The sequence below is a fragment of the Myxine glutinosa genome, chromosome 2 (assembly GCF_964187855.1).
Source record: "Myxine glutinosa chromosome 2, kmMyxGlut1.1, whole genome shotgun sequence".
In the NCBI taxonomy this organism is placed as follows: Eukaryota; Metazoa; Chordata; class Myxini; order Myxiniformes; family Myxinidae; genus Myxine; species Myxine glutinosa.
In genome coordinates, this window is record NC_136262.1 from 96,733,740 (window position 1) to 96,753,076 (window position 19,337).

At 45.3% G+C, this 19,337-nt stretch overlaps 1 protein-coding gene across 1 annotated transcript; it reads left to right on the top strand.

The window, feature by feature from the left end:
* Window positions 1-1,358: 1,358 nt before the first annotated feature.
* On the top strand, window positions 1,359-15,078 carry LOC137421544 (RNA-binding protein, mRNA-processing factor 2a). Its single transcript, XM_068107706.2, has 7 exons — window positions 1,359-1,682; window positions 5,006-5,083; window positions 7,786-7,824; window positions 9,723-9,785; window positions 12,086-12,233; window positions 12,617-12,753; window positions 14,300-15,078. Exons 1-7 carry the CDS (start codon window positions 1,572-1,574, stop codon window positions 14,354-14,356), a joined length of 633 nt encoding a protein of 210 aa, XP_067963807.1. The 5' UTR covers window positions 1,359-1,571; the 3' UTR covers window positions 14,357-15,078.
* The last annotated feature ends 4,259 nt before the right edge of the window (window positions 15,079-19,337 follow it).

Below are 19,337 nucleotides of genomic sequence, written 5' to 3' on the forward strand. Positions count from 1 at the left end.
TGTCACTGTACCGGGACATTTCATCAATCAATGACAATATGCGGTCCGCTAGGACTACCCGAAAAAAATTGAGCAGGGTTCTTCCCACGGAAATGCATTTTTGGTCAGCTCCTTGAAGATTATAAACAAACACAAATCACTTCCCTTTAAAAGGGTTTTCAACGGACAGACAACCAAAAAAAAACCGAGCAGATAGAATTGCTTTTGAACATCGATCATCAAGCGGCGTGGGCCTACCTGGCAGAGTCTCGAGGAGTCGATCGCTTTCCAGCTCTTTCGTCTGACTTTCGCTTCCCAAATTTGTCTTCTGACTTTATCACTTGGAAATCTATACATCTTATATTTCCCAGATTGGTTTGAACAACCAAAAGCAGAACAACCAGTCATTTTGTTTGGCAATAAACAACATTCCCGTACCAAGCTGACGTTCATGCACGGTGAAGTTAGACACAAAATGGCGCCACGAAATCACGTGACCAGAAATCTCGGGTCAGCGCATGGCGCAACTCTCTTTATACAGGGACTCTACCTACTACCAACTACCTAACCTCCTGATTAGTGATGGGTAAAATAGTGGCAAGAGGCTTTGGCTTCGCCGGCTCATTGCGGCTTTGCAGTCGGGGACTCGTAGGGCCTAAATAATATGCAGTATCGCGTGATGTCCCACAAATATGTGGACGACTTATGGCAAAACGAAGTGGATGAGTTGGTTAGATGACGAGAACAAGCCATTTCGATTTTGTTTCAGTTGATACAAGAAGCATCCCACTGATCGTTTTTTTAGAATTGCTGATTAGAAATCCGTCTGGCTCATTGATGACTTTCAATGAGACCTAATTGGCCTGACTACCATGGTTACCAGTGATGATGTGATATGCCAGTGCCGTTGACCTGTTGATAATTAGTGCTCTCACCTCAGGTACAGATGGCATTGACATCAAATTCCGAAATACCCAAATGTTGCTCACCAAATGAAAAACAATACTCTGCGTTTTTACAATATTGCCAGGTAGCACATGCCACCGACCTTTGACCTCATTGTAGAGTTTCCCTTCCGGTTAGTACTATACAGAACACAGTGGGTTTAGCCCCAGACCTCTGCCGGAGACATTGGGGGTGTTGACGTTGGAAAACACCAATTTTTGAAAGAAAAAAAAATCCTAAAAAGTTAGGGTGTATATCTTACATTTGTGTAGTTTTGCTGGTACCTTTTAAAAGTTCGGTCGACTTTCACAACCGCTTCTCCAATATACCAGGTGCATTTCATTTCCCGCAATCCCTTCTTCGAACACAACTCCTTTACTTTCAGAGATATTTGCCTCCTTATTATAATGAGATCTGAAGAAGCGTTTGCTTTGCAAATTATAGATTCATCCTTGTTTGTTCGAGGAAGAGCAAGAAGAAGAAGAAGAAGATTGCCGCAGACGTTCGCACTTCGCACAGGCGGCGCTAATTGGCGGCACCTGAGCAGAGGGCGGTTCTGTTGCGCGGGCGTTTTGGATTTTGATTGTAAACATTTTGGAGCTCGTTTTGCGAACGTCCGACCGCGCTTAACTCACCGGGACAGCGGGATGAACCAGAGTGCGTGCTTCGCGGCGAGTCTTGGCACGGAGTCCAAAGGAAGCGCCATGAGCAGCTTGAGGACCGAAGGGGATGCTACCTCTGCGCAGAGCAGCCAGCAGGTAAGTCACGTGGGATTTCGGCACCGCGACCTAGTCCAGAGCCTGCCCTACAGACCCGTATACATCTGCTCCCGGTGGAGTATCCAGGAAAAATGACGCTCGGGGCGAGAACGAGAAGTCAAATTGCCTCCCCTCGTAACTTCCCGCATAAGTCTTTGAATGGCGTGCGTTTGTCCGTATTGGCCGTAGTGTCCGTAATGTCCGTAATGTCCGTAGTGTCAGTACTGTCCGGGCGGTAACTTTTTTTTTTTACCATTTGAGCTTTGTCATCAAATTTTCACCAAAGCTTTATCATGAGAATATGGAGAAGATAAATTAATAATTTTGTCAAAAGGTCAAAGGTCAGTGTCGCATAAAATCATCAATTTCCATGCGATTGACCTGAAATTTTAAGAATTTGCATATTGGGTCAATTAATTTGTTCACCAATCAAAAGTTAGAAGCAGATTGTTTTTTTTTAGATCGAAAGCTCAAAGGTCAAGGCTGCATAGAATCATAAATTTTCATGTTGCATTTAAAAAAAACTGTTTTCGTTATTTTGAGCATCCGGAAAAAGAAGTCTGAATACAAGCGGACGGGCTTTGCGTTTTCAGATGCTTTCTGGTTTAGCAGTTGGAACTGCTGTTAAACTCAATTCTGCAGTTTAACTTTAAAAATCGGTCCAGATTAAGAGTTTGTAGAGCATATCGCATCTTCGTTTTTAATCGTGTGTGTGGAAATGAAATGAAGCACGAACACTGCCATGTCGGGACGCTATGTACAGGGAACGACATCATCCTACCCTCCCCTCCCCTCCCCTCCCCCCCCCCCCCCGCTCACCCGCCACTTCATCCTCGTACAACTCTCCCTCCAACCTCCCCTTCCCCTTCCCTCCCCCTCCCCCCCCCCCCCATACAATTTTCCCTTAAACCCTCCTACCCCCTCCCACTCTTCCCTCCACCCTCGTACAACTCTCCAGCCCAACGGGCGGTGTTCGTACCTTTATATTGTCAGGTCCGTGGCTGATGAAAACCAGCCTTAGACGGATAGCCGGTCGGTCTTTACCCCGAGGTGAGCAAGCCAAAAATTGGCGGTACTTTTTAGCGCGCGCGGGACTGGACCAAAGTGCTTACCTGCACGGACGAAAGCCACGAGGTTTTATCTGAAACACAATACAATGCAAACAAGACACGACAAATGAAGTGCAATAATAATAATGGTTTAATAAAAATTAAGCACAGAATGAAAATGAAAGTTGAGGTAAATCTAATATCCTAATTGAGGTACCTCCATGCGCATACTCAAAAACACACGGGAACTCCAAGTCACCTGTGTGAGAAGCACACAAGATGGCGCGGAGTCGCGCCCGTAGCCAGCCGCCGGCATGAGGCAAGCATACAGGACGGCCTCCTTCGGTTTGCTCGTGACCTCCGGCTCCGAAGAGCATCACCGTCAACAACACCCCCTCAAACGTTGCAAAAGTTATCTGAGCTCTGAACCGTCCTCCCCAAAAGGCGCACACAAGCCATCCGCAGCCGAGAACCAGAGACAAAAGCGTCCGCCCGCCACGAAGCCAGAACGAGAGAGAGAGAGAGACTGCGATTTTTCTTCCTCCTAGCTCTCAAACCTTTCAGCTTTTGCGTCGCACTGCCCAATCGTGCACTTTGGGGGCAGGGCCTCACGGCCCTCTTGACTGCCCACCGATTCTCCGCCTTTACTGCGTGGGCCTTTTTCCTATCGTGTCCATGTGGGTGGGCTCACTTGTCGATTACTCTGCTCGGGTACTGTCGGCAATTGTCGGTTGTTGTGGTTTAATGTAGCGCTCGTTATTGTTGTTGGCGTAACGTTTATTGTTTTTTACGGCCGGCGATGTTATAAAAATGAAGAAAAAAAGACCACAAAAGGCAATCGCATACTAGGGAAACTGATCTTAACCCTACCTAGTTAACACAAGCTCCCCCCCCCCCCCCCCCCCCGACACCCCTATGTGAAGAGTCGTAAACGATCTTAAGCTCACAGTTTTTCTACTTGAATACATCGAGATTGGCTTCCTACACGCACGCGGTCCATGCTACCCTACACAGTTCTATCTCGACTATGGTATGTCGTCACCTTCCCCCACAAACTTAACAGTATTCAGCATACCTAAAAACCCCATTATAGCCATTAAAACCATTCTTTTACTTGAACCTTATTGGACTACATAAATCTACATCGTCAAAAAACCACCCAAACACAGCAGCGAACTAGAACGACACTCAGTAGAGAGCATACATACCTCCGCCTGGTTGGTCATATCTATCACTCAATGGTGAAGAATCGCTTTAAAAATTCGACTAGCTGGATCCGGATCCAGATCTTCACCAAAGTTGAATAGATTCTTCCTCGTCACACTCACAACCTGTCCAACAAGTTTCGTCCAAATCCATCCATAACCTTTTGAGATATCCTGCTATTTATCGTTTTTGGCCCTATCTCCCAATGGTGAATAATCACTTTAAAAATTAAATAATTCTCATATCCGAATCCATATTCAGTTCTTCACCAAAATCGATCGAATCGTCCTCGTCAGACACCCAACCGGTCTACCAAGTTTCGTCCAAATCTGTCTACAAATTTTTGAGATATCCTGCTATGTACCGTTTTTGGCCCGATCTCTCAATGGTGAAGAATCACTTTAAAAATTCTAGTAGCCGGATCCGAATCCGGATCTTCACCAAAATCGAATCATTTCGTCCTTGTTACATGCGCTACATCTCTGCGAAATTTCGTCCGAATCCGTCAAACTTTTTGAGATATTTTGTTCACAAACAAACGGACAAACAGACAGGGGTGAAAACATAACCTCCATCCACCTTTGGTGGCAGGGGTAATAAACACCACACAAAATACACCACACAAACATGTCCTGGTGAGGGTCTGCAATCTCTGATTGCTTTTTCTTGTTTTGCATTGTTTCCATCAAAACTTATAGGCATTTATTTGTGGGCGATGGCCATGTGGCAGCCATTTTGAAACTTGGCTGTTCCCCGGTTATGCCTGGTTTTTCGAAATTCCACCTCGTGAAGATTTAAAGCTATATGTGTCTGTTACTCAAATCGACATTCAAATTACCTTAAGTAGCAGATGTATACGGGTCTTTAGGGCAGGGCCAGGATCGACCCGCTCTGCAGTCCCTGACTGCTCAATGAGGTATGGCAATTACAGATAACGTTGGAAGTTGGGATCAAATGTTCCCGAGACGGAGCCTTTGGTGCTCCTTTGCGTGTTTGCATTGAGTTGAGCTTGATGGACGCACTTTAAACGCATTGTGGTTCTTTGACCTTACACGTGTGTCGGTGCAGGTTCGCACGCTGTTTGTGAGTGGTCTACCTGTGGACATCAAGCCTCGGGAACTCTACCTGCTCTTTCGACCTTACAAGGTTTCAGTTTGTCTAGCGGACAAGTCTTGAGCTTAACTCGGACTCTATGTCCTATGAGTTCTGCTTTCTATACTGAAGCAGGGGCTTCAGTATAGACAGCAGAACTCATAGGAAATAGGCCTTAAGGGGTGGGGTGGGGGAGGGAGGGGGCACTCGAGCAATGGAGACTCAATTAAATGTGCGACTTTTGAAATTAAATGTGCGACTTTTGAAATGACATCCGCCCAGAATGCTTGGTGCGCATGCGCAGAAATTCCAGGAAACTTGTTTGTTCGGGCAAAAGAAAGTACGTCATGTCAGGGATAAGAATTGTTACCCCGAGTGGCTCCTGAAGCTCTAAAATAAGTCTAATACTTGGAAAAGTACAATAAATAAACACATGAAGGGATTGTGCCTCTGCACAAAGAAAAGCTTGGAGAACTTTCTCAGCTTGCCGAACAGGCAGCTGCTCGTACTGCAAACTCCTGACCATGTGGGCCGGTGTAATGCCCGAATGGTCGTGCGCGTGTTACGCAACATACCTCCAGCCGACGGATCGCCACCAGTGAATGAAATGTGGACATGGAAAGATGCTTTTGAACATCGATGAAAGGGACATATCTGGGGGCTTGTGGATGTACAGGGGAAGTTTGTTTATTTATTTATTTATTTTATATATTTTTAATATAAATTCCACATTTTTAAGACCAACCAAAATGATCGTCATGATCTCCTGAGTTGATTAGGCTCATTGGCTACAAATAATCTGGAAGAATTCCCATGTTTTAAATGCACGCCATTTGAAGGTGTATAGAGCAGATTCGTAAGTCCTTCCACGGCATGGCATTCTGATTACAAAATAACAAAACGATGATAACGTTATAGCAAAGCATGTATTTATTCATTAACAATACAGCAATAATATTAGTATTTTTGGCAATAATAATTAATGTATAATCCTCTTCTCGCCTCCCCCTCCCCCCCCCCCCCCCCCCCACACATCCTGCCTTGGCCCATACACATCTGGGCTTGTTGAAAGGTAAGCTAATGCTCGAGCAGTACAACCGGCAGTTATGCTACAAGGCCATGAAGACCAATGAAAATTTGGTGCTGTGTGTGTGTGTCTGCGCGTATGTGCGTACACGGCCACTGCTCCCTTGTACCAATAGGAAATGGTACGAACCCGACACCTCTCATCCATGGATATTTCTATTCTAACAAGGTACCCGTGGATGCCAACAGTGGGAGGCCAAAAACAAACGATGCAGAATGGTGAATGCTAAACCATGGAACCAATAAATTCCACATTCTTGTGCCGCATTCAATCGAACGTCAGACATGGACAGCCGATTCGTGAATGACTTGGGTAAAAAAAAAACATCAAAAAAAAAGGCGAATGGAAAAAGATGAACAAATAAATTCCACATTCCTGTTCCATCTTTAGTTGAATGTCAGGCATTGACAGCTGGTTCGTGAATGGCTTGCACAAACAACATACCTCGTCTGAACGGTTCTTTCCCCAGTCAATGGCGAATCTGCAAATGTCACGGTTAGAAAGCAACCCTCACGTCATTTCTTCATTAATATTTAACCTCAATATCTCTATTTTCATTCCAAACAGCACCGCTCTAATCATATATTAATACAACAACAAAATACTGTGTTAAATCACGATTGTATTGAGATATTATCAAACAAGCCCATTGTCGTCATCTGTTCACTTCCGGATTCGGGAGCAGGCCCATATTGAGTCAATTTCAAAATCACAATTGTATTGAGGAACTTATGAAACCTCCTACCTACCTTATGACATCCACTGGGACCAAAAAACGTTCCGCAGAAGGTTTGGCGAGGCTAGTCCCAAAACTGAGGGAGTAGTTTCGGGAAGGATGGACAGATACTCGTGTTTTATCATTTAGATTACCCTGAGACAGATTTACATTAAGGAACAGAACAATTGTGGTTAGCCATTTTAGAAATGCAACTAAATGCTGAAAATTATATTTAGGACGATTTGAATCACGTGTTTTGCACGAGCAACGGAAGGTTCAAAGTGCCTATCGAGCATAACTGACTCACTAAACACACAGAGCGCATGCGCAACAGACATAGTTTAGCATTCGTACCCATTTCAAAAGTGGCGTCTTGGGATTCACATTCAGTGCACAGTAATGCCAGGTGATCTTCTTTCTCCCACAGTTGTTTTGGAGAAGGGACACAAATGTTTGTATTTATCGCAGCAACAATGTGTTCAACTCTGCTTCTGAAATGCATTTTAAAGTTTGCAGCATGCCGAGTGAAACTATCAACTTTATTTGCAACTTTTAAACTTTTCATCCTTTGAACTTTGAGCATACAGGCCCCCATTGGGGCAGGAGGGGGTGTTGCGCTCGTCTATCTGCTTGTCCTATATTCCCTCTTGCCCCCAAAATGGAGTCTTTTGAAACCCATTGATCTATGGTGTTGTGGATCATTGTGGGACTATCGGGTCCTGGGTTCTCTGTGATTGAAGTGTGGTCGAGCTTTGAAGGCTTGCGCGTGAAGCTCACGGTTAAGGCACTTGGGTTAATGTCGACATCCCACATCGGGTAAGCTAGACCTTTACTGAGTAGCTTCTGGTGTACCTGGCGTTGTAGTTATTTTTGTGTTGAGGCATCCCGTGTGAAACATTCCAGCCCATGCTGATGCTGAAAGGTTTCTCTACCCTTTTGTTGTTCCCACAGGGGTATGAAGGTTCTCTCATTATGATGACTTCCAAGCAGGTGAATTAATTCTGGCTTTTGAGGGTTTTTGTTATTTTACTTGGCTTCACCCTCCTCGGCATGTTGTGTTAGAGCTTTTATACATTATTTAAATGAATTTAATCAAATGTTGATGCACAAAGTGTCCTCGTCTCACAACCACATTTGTCTATTTGAGTTTCGATTCATTTCTGTAACGGTGTGGTTTGTGGCATCGCTCTGGTATGTACATGAAAGCTGTCCCATATGGATTTGTAGATGCTTGCTTCGTTTGAGGGCTCTGCATGAGAACCACATGAGGTTTGACATGGGCACACGTGACTTTATTGTAAAATGTCATGGTTAAAATGTGGAGGACACTGATTATTGCCTCCAAATTAAATGCTTGAGCTTTAGGTTTTCCTCTATTGTGAGCGCACAGCGTGCGCGAGGCTCGACTGTAAGCGCACAGCACAGCAAGGCTCGAGTGTTACTGCCAATTTCCGAGTGCAGGCTGGGACTTTCGGAATGAAATTTTACCTCAATATAATAGGAATAAAAAGTGTGGGGTTGACGGTCTTTTTGAGCTTGACCTTGACGGCATTAAGGTTATGACCTATTGATAGACATTTAAACTTTTTGAACTACAACTCAAATTAAATTGCCCCCTCTAGATAGCCTCAAGCCCTGGACCCTCGAGCAAAGTGCCTTTACGCTTAATTTATTTCACTAGAAACAATGACTCCCTTCGGGAGCAGCCTGAGGATTTTTCAGATGTATACACACACGCACACCACACACACACCCCTTGTGGTTGTAGATTGTAGGATACCCTTCCAAGGTAAATGGGTTTTTAAAATTTATTTATTTAGTTTTAGCCAATGTGGAATCTCGGACTGCTTGGCTTTCGAAGATGTTCTTGCATCGTGATAGTGTACCTGCATTGAAGTTGTGCACCTGATATTTGATCAGTGTCCTTGACCTACTTTTGTTCAGATTGGCCCAATAAAAAAGAAAGTAATTAAATAAATACGTTTTTTTATCTCAACTTAAGTTGTTTTTCTCCGATATTCATGATTGTAGATTTGGATACATTTACTTAATTTACACTCCATCCCTAAATGTTGAAGGTCAAGGTCATGTGGTGTTCCAAAAAAAAAAAATCTATATAAACCTGGCCATCATTGGATCGCAGGCACTGGGGGAGGATTACCTTGGTAATCGCAGCTATCCAGTTTGTTTTGTACCTTTTAGTTTGCTAAAATGTACTGATTGGTTGGCAAGCTTAAACGTTTACAGGGGAGAGCGTGGGGTGGGAAGGGGTTAATCTTGGCTTTTTTTTTTTTTTTTTCCCCTTCCACATTGGTCTAAGGATAGCTCTGGAAGTAGAGACACGCACACCCACATGAGCTGTCTAGCCTGTTTCAATCATGATCCAGCTGTGAAATGCTATCCTGGTGTTTTGCATACACGGTGAGGCATCAATGTGGGCACTGTCTCAGATGGACGTTAAACTGTGTGTCCCGTCAGTCAGCATTAGTTGATGGGCATTAAATATTCGATGGTGTCTTTCACCAAGGTTGACCATCCTGGGCACTCTGAACAGTCATTACCCTGACAGACTGTTGGGAGGGAAGGCAAGACCCTTGCCACCTAGCACAGACTTTGCCAAGAAGCTGCTTTGGGAACACCTACGTTGTCAAAATATGGTACACTGATTATTATGATTGACGTTGGAGATGTAAATGACTTTTTGGGTCGTGTTTAATTGGCGAGGAGGAAGATGCGGGCGGGCGGTGATGACTGTTGTGAAATCTAACAAATGACTCCGAACAGCCCTTCGTGCTTTCTGCACCAAAAGCCTTGTCTATTCATTCAAATGGATAGAAGGAAATAGACTAAACTGTAGATTCTGTCTCTTTACCCTCCCCTAACCACAGCCTGTGGGATTTGTTACCTTTGACAGCAGATCTGCAGCAGAAGTGGCAAAGAATGCCCTGAATGCAAGTTTTTAATTTTTTTTTTTTAAACTTATTTTGTCTTGATGATAATATATGTATATATAAATGTGACTAATGAAGGGTTAATTTCGTTATTTTTGTACAATATAGAGGGGATGTTGTGCAGAATTTTTTCCCTTCGCTCAAAAAGATTGATTTAAAAAGAATGACAATGGAATGATGTGGTGATCCAATGGGAATAATGTCCATGTGACCACGAAAGGATTTCCCTTTAGATGCTGACACATTGGGTTATAAAATAAAAGTGATCCACTGAATATCGAAGTGACATGAGTCGACCTTTTATTGGGTGTATGAGTTTATTACAGTCTTGGTAAAACCCATTTGGCCATTCCATCGAATGGACTGGTTTCATCTCGTGCTGGATCCGACGTTTAAGTGTCATTTGTTGGCGGTAGCTTGTGGGGTTTCAACGGAATTGCCTTGTAAAGAGCCTGGTCCTTGAATGTTTGTCAAGGCAGCGGTGCGGCTACATTTCGTTGTACATCGATTTTTCTCTGTGGCTTTGTAAGACTAATTTTTTGTAGCGCATGCTCAATTTGGCATTGCCCAATGCAAGTCCTTTTTTCTTTTGTATAACATGGTCGACGTTCACTGAAGAGCTAGAGCGAAAGTATTTCTCATTGGGTTGAGGGAGAAGGATACATGGGGTAAACACATCAGGAAGGGCAACACCAGGGATGATGCAGAAAAGGAACAAACCAACTGATGAACAATAAGGGAGGTCACAATAACCTGGAAAAAAAAAAAAGAAGAGTGCTGGTGATTGGGGTAATCTAGGGTAGAAGAGGTCGGTTTGGATGGGGAATGACCTGAGATTGTGGTGAACAGCTGCCTTGAAGCATGGAGGGCAGAATGGGACTGAACAGACTGGAGGTTTGTTCCACAAGTGAGAAAAGGGGAACAAATGAGTAGAGGTGAGCGGTGATCCTGGAATTTTGGGGGTTTAACAAGAGGGTTACTGAAGGACCTTATGCACCCTGAAAAAACCTGGAAGGGACAGATCCAAGACTGCAGAGGGCGCAAGGCCAAAAGGAAGGCAGTATAATACAGAGGCCACAAAGTTCCCTTCGATGTGACGAGCAACATGCCTAGCCACTTGCTCCATCTTGGAAGATCCCAATGATTTTGAGTTCCTTGCTTTCCATGGCATCAAAACAGGCAAGGTGCGAAGGCAGTAGCACCAGCCCAAAGGGGAGATCAATGCAGTGAATGAAGGCTTTGACGGTTGTTAAAAGTTGTTTGGCCAAGGAAAGACTACATGGTGGATTCCCAGTCAGCGGCTGGCTGTGGAAGGCCGTCTTGGAAATACGGTCTGCCCAAGAAAGATCATGGTTGGTGAGGACCAAAATGACGTATTCCAAGTGTTGGACCATCTCCTGAATATATCAAAATCTGCAGAAACGGAAGAGGCTGCAGTCTGCCTGTCTGGAGTATGAGATGATAGTCGTGTGGAATCAGCTAAGAGATAGGCAACATTTTCCTGGAAATCATAAAGCTCTAAACACTATTTGATGTTGAGCGTCAAGCGAGTTAGTTGTACGTACTAATTTTAGTCTTTGGTATGATTCGGTTGGGTTCTGGTTTGACACGATGTCCCAGGTTAAAAGTGAACACTCTAACTTTTATGTCACCGAATCGGCTTTAGGATGGATGATAGGCCTGTAAGTGGACTGCCTTCAACCGCACACTGCCATCTTTCTACCAAATGCGTGTGGCGCGAAGCCATTGGATGTAAGACGTACAGTGCACCTGAAAACGCTCACAGTGATGGTCATGTTACTAATGGGGTGAAATTGGTGGACAGTGGCAAAACCATCGGTGCTCGCCTCTCCATTGCCTTTTTAAAAACGTATTACTTAATTTTGTTTAGCTTAGCTCCTGCCTGGCCAAGTCCAGTTCGCCTATCCTGAAGTGCAAAATGACCACGTTTCGGCTTAATGTCCTGATGACAATAGGAAGTGCTAGCTGTGTGGAAGGGTGCCAAGCTAGGATTTGGGTTTCCACCATCGCCAAGCTCGGATCGGTAAATCGTTTACACCTGGATTAAATCTTACCCTGCAAGGTGGTCCAGTTTATACTGTTTTACCTCGGCCTAATTTAAGTTTTGCACTTTATTATTACTTGATGCAAAAGTTCTCAATTGCTGTTCATTTTCTGCTTTTATCTATTTCCTCTGAACAGTATCTATAGATTTTGTATTGAAATGTTGACCACGTGCAACTTAAAGTTTGCTTTTTTGTCCCTTTCCTGTGGTGATGGGAGATATGCACCTTTCACAGGGCATACGCTTTGATCCGGAGAGCCCGCAGACTCTGCGCTTGGCTTTTGCACGGACCAACACAAAAACTGCTAAAAACCGCCTACTGGGCCCACGCCCTCTCTCTGCCACCCTGCCGGGCTTCAGCACTGGCTTCATACCCGACCCTTGTATGTATGACTCGCTTGTGTCTGAGAGGGGGCTGGTGGGGTTTTGGGGATGGAAACACAGTAACCTGTAAGTATGAGGGTAGAGATAGGTAGGCTTAATGAGAGTAGGAAAGTTTGTGGGTATGGATGGGGACAACAAAAGATGGTGCTGCGCTGCCTGTGTGGAGTACGATTGAACTGTGAAGACGTTTCCACAGACAGGAGAAAAAACATTTTGTGCAATAAGCCAGGATTTGGGGAATTTGATATGGAGGCGGTTTATTGGAAGAGCGTGTGGATACCAGTGGAGCTCTGGAGGGTTGATCGGAAGGCTGCAGGAACAAGACAAGCATGTAACACCTATCTGCAATGCTGATTTGACCTTTGCCCTGATGTTTTGACAGTGGAGTTGGCCGGAAGTCCACTGGTCACTTCCCCCGAAGCGTGGAATCCATATTCCGCCTATGGCGCTGAACTGGCACCACTGCTGCCATGCATCTTCCCTTATTCCCCCATCTCAAACCCAAACCTGCAGGGACAGGTCTGTGCTCTGTAAAGAGAAGTATCCTCAACCTTCGGCTAGAATTTTGAGATGTCGTTGGTATCCCAAAAGTGCTGCCGATTTTTACTTATTTACTTTTTTTGTTAATGAGTGCAGTTGTACAGTTGACTGCTTATGAAAGAGCATGTTCCTTGGACTGGCCGTTATACCAAATTAGGTTTGCAGGGTACTTCCTGAAAAGATTACACCCTTTATAATAAATAGCACCATGGTATCCCTTGCCCCCTCCACTCACCCAAAATGAAACTTTTTACCTTGTGTAGTGTTTCATTTGGCCACAAGTTTAATTTCTTTGCAATGACTCATTGTTTTAATTGTACATTTGATGTTATCACATTGAACTTTTAAAATATATATATTTTTTAATCTTCAAAACAGAAGGGACTGCTATTGGGGTATGCATGTTCAAATGTTTGGGTTATCTAATTTACCCCATGCATGTGAAGCTAAAAGCAGGATTAAGCAAATGGTTCACGTCTGTCTTGTCGGTTCATGATCGAGAAACAGCTTATTTGTTTCTAACCCACATAGGATGTTATATTTTGAACATGAATAGGAAGACAATTTTGCTGTTTTACCGTACCTTGGCTCAGAATTCGTCCTGACGGCAAATGCGCAGAGAGGAGTGAAACTTTTTAGTGGTAAAGCCGCCTCAATATTTGGCTATGTCCTTCCTTCCACCCAATTTGCCAAAAATGAAGAACGTTTCTAACCCACAAGTGTAATTCTTGAGGGTTCTAAAGGGTAGATTTAAAGGGTAATTCTAATGGGTTTAGTTTGTTTCTAGGCTTTGCCTATTTCATCTATTTGTATTAAAAATGCCAAACTGAATGCCTTCCTTCGGACACGGGTGCAAAATTTATTTATTTATTTTTAACCACTGTCCGCATTGGCAGTCAAACAGAATTGAAAATCATTCCAAATGGGAAATGTACTATTTTTACGGACATCATAAGGGCCACACTAATTAATGCAATGTGTTAGATAACGTGATTTAATAGACAGTGCAGAAAATGGCGGTCAATGAATTTATACGACTTTTACAATCTTTAATTTATTCAAATTTAATTATGCACACGAAGACTGCAGAACACAAATTATCTATCATAATACTTGCAATAGCCTCCATTTTTGTAGTACTGTACTTCAATTTAAATAAAGGTTCAATGGGGTGGTGTATACGGGTGGTGTTCGGGACTACTTCAATAGCACCAAAAATTCAGGGTTATTTAATTATCAAATGATCGTTTTATTAAAATTTAAGTAACTGTGCAGGGTATCGTGTTCTATGAACTCTCTTGTTGGTACTATAGGTCGTTTCAGAAGGGGTTCTAAAGTTATTGCGGCCTGTTTGTTGCTTTGTTTGTTTGTGTGCGAATCTTTGAATGGGTGTTTTGCCTTGACCCAAGCTATTTCTCAGGAGTAAACTACAAAAGAGCTCGATTGTTCCTAATAGCTTTTAGCTTGCTGTTTCAGAAGCTGTGACCTGCTGTTGTGATTCTTGTGAACATCTTGCCCCTTGCAGTTGCGCTGGTTCTTCCCAGAGGCTGACGAGCTCAGCTGGAAGACACGACCATTCTAGTGAGGATACGTTTTGCTCTCTTCCACCAGCATGGTGTGAGCATGGTGCGTGTGAAGCAATTGATGCTGCTGCTTGGGAGCCAAGTTTGATTGTTTATTTCCTCCATATTTATTTTTTAACTTTGGCAGAATTTGATGAAAACTTTGCTGTCTCGAATCCCCCAAATGTACCGATGATGCTGTTTTTGGGGGATTGTAGGGTCTTTTTGAGTTTGTAGGGAGGATGTACTTTGTTTGACCAAATATGTTTAAGAAGCTTTGGTTACATTCCTCGTTTTTAAGTGCATCGTATGAACGAATGAACGATGCAAGCAAACTTAATGCGTTTTCTTCTTTTTCTGAAGTACAAATGATGGGGGTAAATAAATTTATTTTTATTTTTATTTTCTACACGAGTGAGTTGAAATGCACAAACTAATGACTTGAACATGACGTGTCTCTTGTATGTAATGGGAAATGTTTAAAATATTTGAAAGGGTATGAAATGTGGTTAAAAATGTTTTCAAAAGCTGTGCTGCACTGGGGTTTTTTTATTTTTATTTTTTGGTTTTGCAATGTACATCTTTTTTTTTTAATGCTTTGCATTTTGAGTTTTTAAGTGCTGTGTATACATATACATGAGATGAACTTTATTTAAATATATATTTGTATTTATTTTTTGTGCTAAAATGCTAACTTGCAGAGCAATAAATCTGTGCAATTGAATTGTACAAGCTCATCTGCCATTTGAATGCCGATAGTTATTTCTTCACCAGTGTTATGAAAGTCAAATCCACAACATTGTTCCAATAGTAGGTTTAATGACAATTCGATCTCTGGCAACATCCTGTAGAAATACAATCATGCAATATATCAGGATTATATAATCAAGGAGAAGTTCAGCAATTATCAATCGGTGCAAACAAGCCTAGTTCATCTACATATATGCACCATTCAAGTCTACGTGTCACAGATTAAATGTCACAGGTATGATCCGGAGCGATGGCCGTCCAAATTCTTATAGACACCTCTCAGTGGTTGGAGAGAGCATAACACCTGGGTTCAACTTAGATACAATTTCATTACATTCTCCCCGCCGTTAAAACTACACTTCCGCTAAGGCAGGATCAAGCACGCAGCAGCAATAGTAGGGCAGCGATTGTCCGTCCATGTCAGTCGGTCCATCCGTAGCGATCGGGGCGACGAATTTCCCTTCCAGCACGGGTCCGGAAACTACCGGGTACTACATCCCCAAGTCCGGAGTCCCCTGCGTCGGAGTAGCCACCTAAGTCAGGTGATGAAGATGGCACCACAGAGCCTTCAGGTTGGGGTGTATTTGGCGGCGAGATGGCCGGCAGATGCTCCATAGGCGGAGCAATGGGAGAGTCCATAGACTCGTAAATTGGTTCGTCGATTTCCCCGCAAGGGGCCAGGTGGCGTACGGAGACAGTCGACTCGCATCCATCAGACATCAACACACGAGCATGCTCGGGATTAGCTTGGAGTACTTGCACCTTATCCACTAGTGGATCATATTTACTCATGCGAACCGCATGTTTGAGGTAAGCCGGTCCTGGCTCTGCAAGCCAACTAGGTAAAGATCGGATACTACCCGAACTCCTCGGGTGATGAAACATCCGTTCGTGGGGAGTTTGGTCGGTTGCCGTACACAGTAAAGTCCTGATCGAGTTCAGTGCCGCAGGTAACGACCAAGCCCATTTATCTAGGCCTCGGCCGAGGGACTTGAGGCTTAGTGTGACGGCTCTCCATATAATACCATTGAAGCGTTCGACCTATCCATTCGCCTGCGGTCTATACGGGGTGGTATAGCTAGAAGCGACATGCTGGAGTAAGAAGTTCCTCACCTCCTGGGACAGGAACACCGCACCTAGATCGGTATGCACGTAGGCCGGATTCCCGAACATAGAAAACAAGTTCTGCAGGCACCGGATAACCGTGGCGGCTGTCATATCTACGCACGTGAAAGGGAATCTCGAGAACTCATCAACGATAGTGAGCAGATAACGAGAGTTACTCGATGCCGGTGACGCCGGCAGTGGCCCATTGAAGTCAATCGCCAGTCTCTCCCACGGCCTAGTTGCGCGGACCAGTGTTCCCATAGGAGGGTTGTAAAAACACGGTTTGAGTTCAGCACATACAGAACAGTTGCGACAGACCTGGCGAATGTCTTCAACCGAGTAGGGCAAGTTACGACCGCACAAAATGAGCGAAACGCGTCGCCCCGGGATGGCACAAAGTGTCGTGCAAAGCACGCAGATCCTCCAAATATATGAGGCCCGCACACGTCGCCGGCCGCGATAAGGCGTCGGCAACCAGGTTATCCCTCCCAGGGCAATATTTGATTTTGTAGCAGAAATTGGCGAGTTCGATTCGCCAGCGAGTGATTTTCTCATTCTTAATGCGTTGAGCATGCAGGGTGTCATACATAAACGCAACGCTCTGTTGGTCCGTGATAATTTGGAAGCATCGTCCGAGCAAGTAGAGACGCCAACGCCGAATCGACTCGACGATGGCATACGCCTCCTTTTCGACAGACGAATGTCTCCGCTCAGCGGAGGAGAGAGTTCGCGAAAAGAAGGCCACAGGGCGCCCCCCTTGGGAGAGAGTTGCAGCTATCGCATGATCCGATGCATCACTTTCCAAAACAAAAGATTTATTTTCGTCAATCGTCGCCACAGCGGAGCCAGCGATGTCGGACTTAAGGCTATGGAAAGCGGCCTTGGCGGCAAGGCTCATGGGGAACACTTCGCAGTCCACAAGTGGGCGGAGCTTCACGGAGAAATTTTGTACCCACTTAGAATAATGAGCGAACAGCCCGAGAGCACGATCGCAGCGCGAGGCCATGTCGAGCAAGGGTCGCAGACGCTCCTTACCCGGAGCAACAGAGCCGTGGGTCACGGTGTACCCCAGAAGATCTATAGTGCGAGCGGAGTAACGACATTTAGCCTCATTGATAGTTAAGCGATACCTCTGCGCGACCTCAAGGAAGCGCTTCAGATTAGCATCATGATGTTCCTGGTCATACCCGCAAACTGAGATTGTCCAGATATACAAAGACATCGGTCAAGTTCTCCTTAGCGATGAGGTCGTCCATAGCTCTCTGAAAACAAGAAACCCCGTTCGTGACCCCAAAAGGTAGCTGGGTGAACTGGTATAACCTTTGACCCGATTCAAACGCTGTATAGATGCGATCGGCCTCGGAGATGGGGATTTGATGATACGCACTACGCAGATCGAGAGTGCTATAAACCGAATACTGTGCCACCTGTCGAACCAGGGAGTCCATTCCCGGAAGGGGGTAGGCGTCCAGCTGTGTAAACCGATTAATCGTCTGCGAATAGTCGATTACCATGCGTTTGCGATGCGCTTCGCTTCGTACCACCAGAACTTGGGCCCGCCATGGCGACCGACTCGGTTCTATGATACCTTCCTTTAATAGCTGGGCCGTTTCTTCCGCAATGAATTGCGCGTCAGCTCGTGAGTAGCGTCGCGATTTAACCGCTACAGGTGTATAGTCCATGGTCATATTGGGGAACAGCGACAGCGGCTCAATTTCCATCCCTGCAAGAGCACACACAGCAAGCGTATCAGTGCCACCAAATTCCATTTCCAAACGTCCATGTCGCTTGAGAAAATCATGTCCTCGCAAAACTTCTGCACATAATGCGGGCAAGACCATTAGATGCACATCCGGAAACATTCGTCCCTTAATCACAAGCTTCAGTCTACATTCCCCTTTTGTGCTGAGCCATAGCCCCTGAGAGGCCATAAAGATTCGGCGTCTTGTCGCAAGAATCAGCCATCCATGTTTTTGCACAAGTCGAAAATCCACATAACTATCCGTGGAACCTGTGTCGATCAAAGCGTTAACAAAAATTCCTTCGATCATGAGTGGGATGATAGCACGAGCCAGTCCAGGTGGACCTGTAGTTATCGGGTCGTCTAGGCGAGGCGCTCGTGCCTCGCGTGTGGATCCAACGCCAGCTAAAGTCTTTCGTGCCGTTGAAGTCGTTTGTAGGCCAGTCGTGCCGCCTCCAGTGGGCGCACGTGCCACGCGTTGAGTTCCCAGCTTTCGTGCCATTGCAGTAGCTTGTAGATCATACATGCAGCCTCCGGAGGGCGCTCGAGCCATGCGCGGAGTTTCAAAGCCAACATTAGCCGTTTGGGTGGCCGATCCCGGAAGTTGGCAGAGTGTCGGAAGAATGCCGGCCAAGGACAGTTGCACTGCATACTGTCGTTTTTGCGCCACTTGTTTAGTCGGCGCGGCGAGTCTCACCAAGGTCGAGCTCTCAGCTTGGGGCCCACGGGAAGGGGCGATCCCCATCAAAGTCGGGCGAGGCGAGTCGCGTGCCGCTCGGTCCGCTGGCTCGGCGATAAGCACATTCATCGTCGAGCGGGCTCGTTTGCCCCGCGACGATCGGCAAACTTTTGCAAAATGACCCGGCTTTGAGCACAAATGACATGTCTCATTTTTAGCTGGGCAAACCGACCTGATATGATTCCGATTCCCGCCAAAATAGCACGTAGCGTTACTTCTGGGCTTGGGTCCAGCTGCAGCAGCTGCCGTCAAGCCCGGATCGGGATCCTCAGGAGTGGCCGGGGTCTCCGATTCCGGCGGAGGTGCCGAGGCTGCATCCACGACCTCAGCGGTAGCTCTCTCCGGTCGAGTTTGTTGAGATGTCCCCGCAGTGACGTATGGATGTTCATACGCTTCGGATTGTTCCCGTGCTTGGGTATACACGCGAGATAGCCAGAGTGCTTCGGCGAGTGTCAAATCGGCTTCTTCAAGAAGTCTGTCTGACGACTGGGGACTTAAGTTCTGCGACGAAAGAATCGCGAACAAGGTCATCACAGACTTGTTCATGAGTACGTACCTCCGGGGCACTCTCTTTCAGCAGACTTCGGAGGTCTTGAGCAAAGTGATCTAAAGTCTCCGTGGGCTGTTGTCGTCGTATTGCGAGCAAATGACGGGAATAGACCAC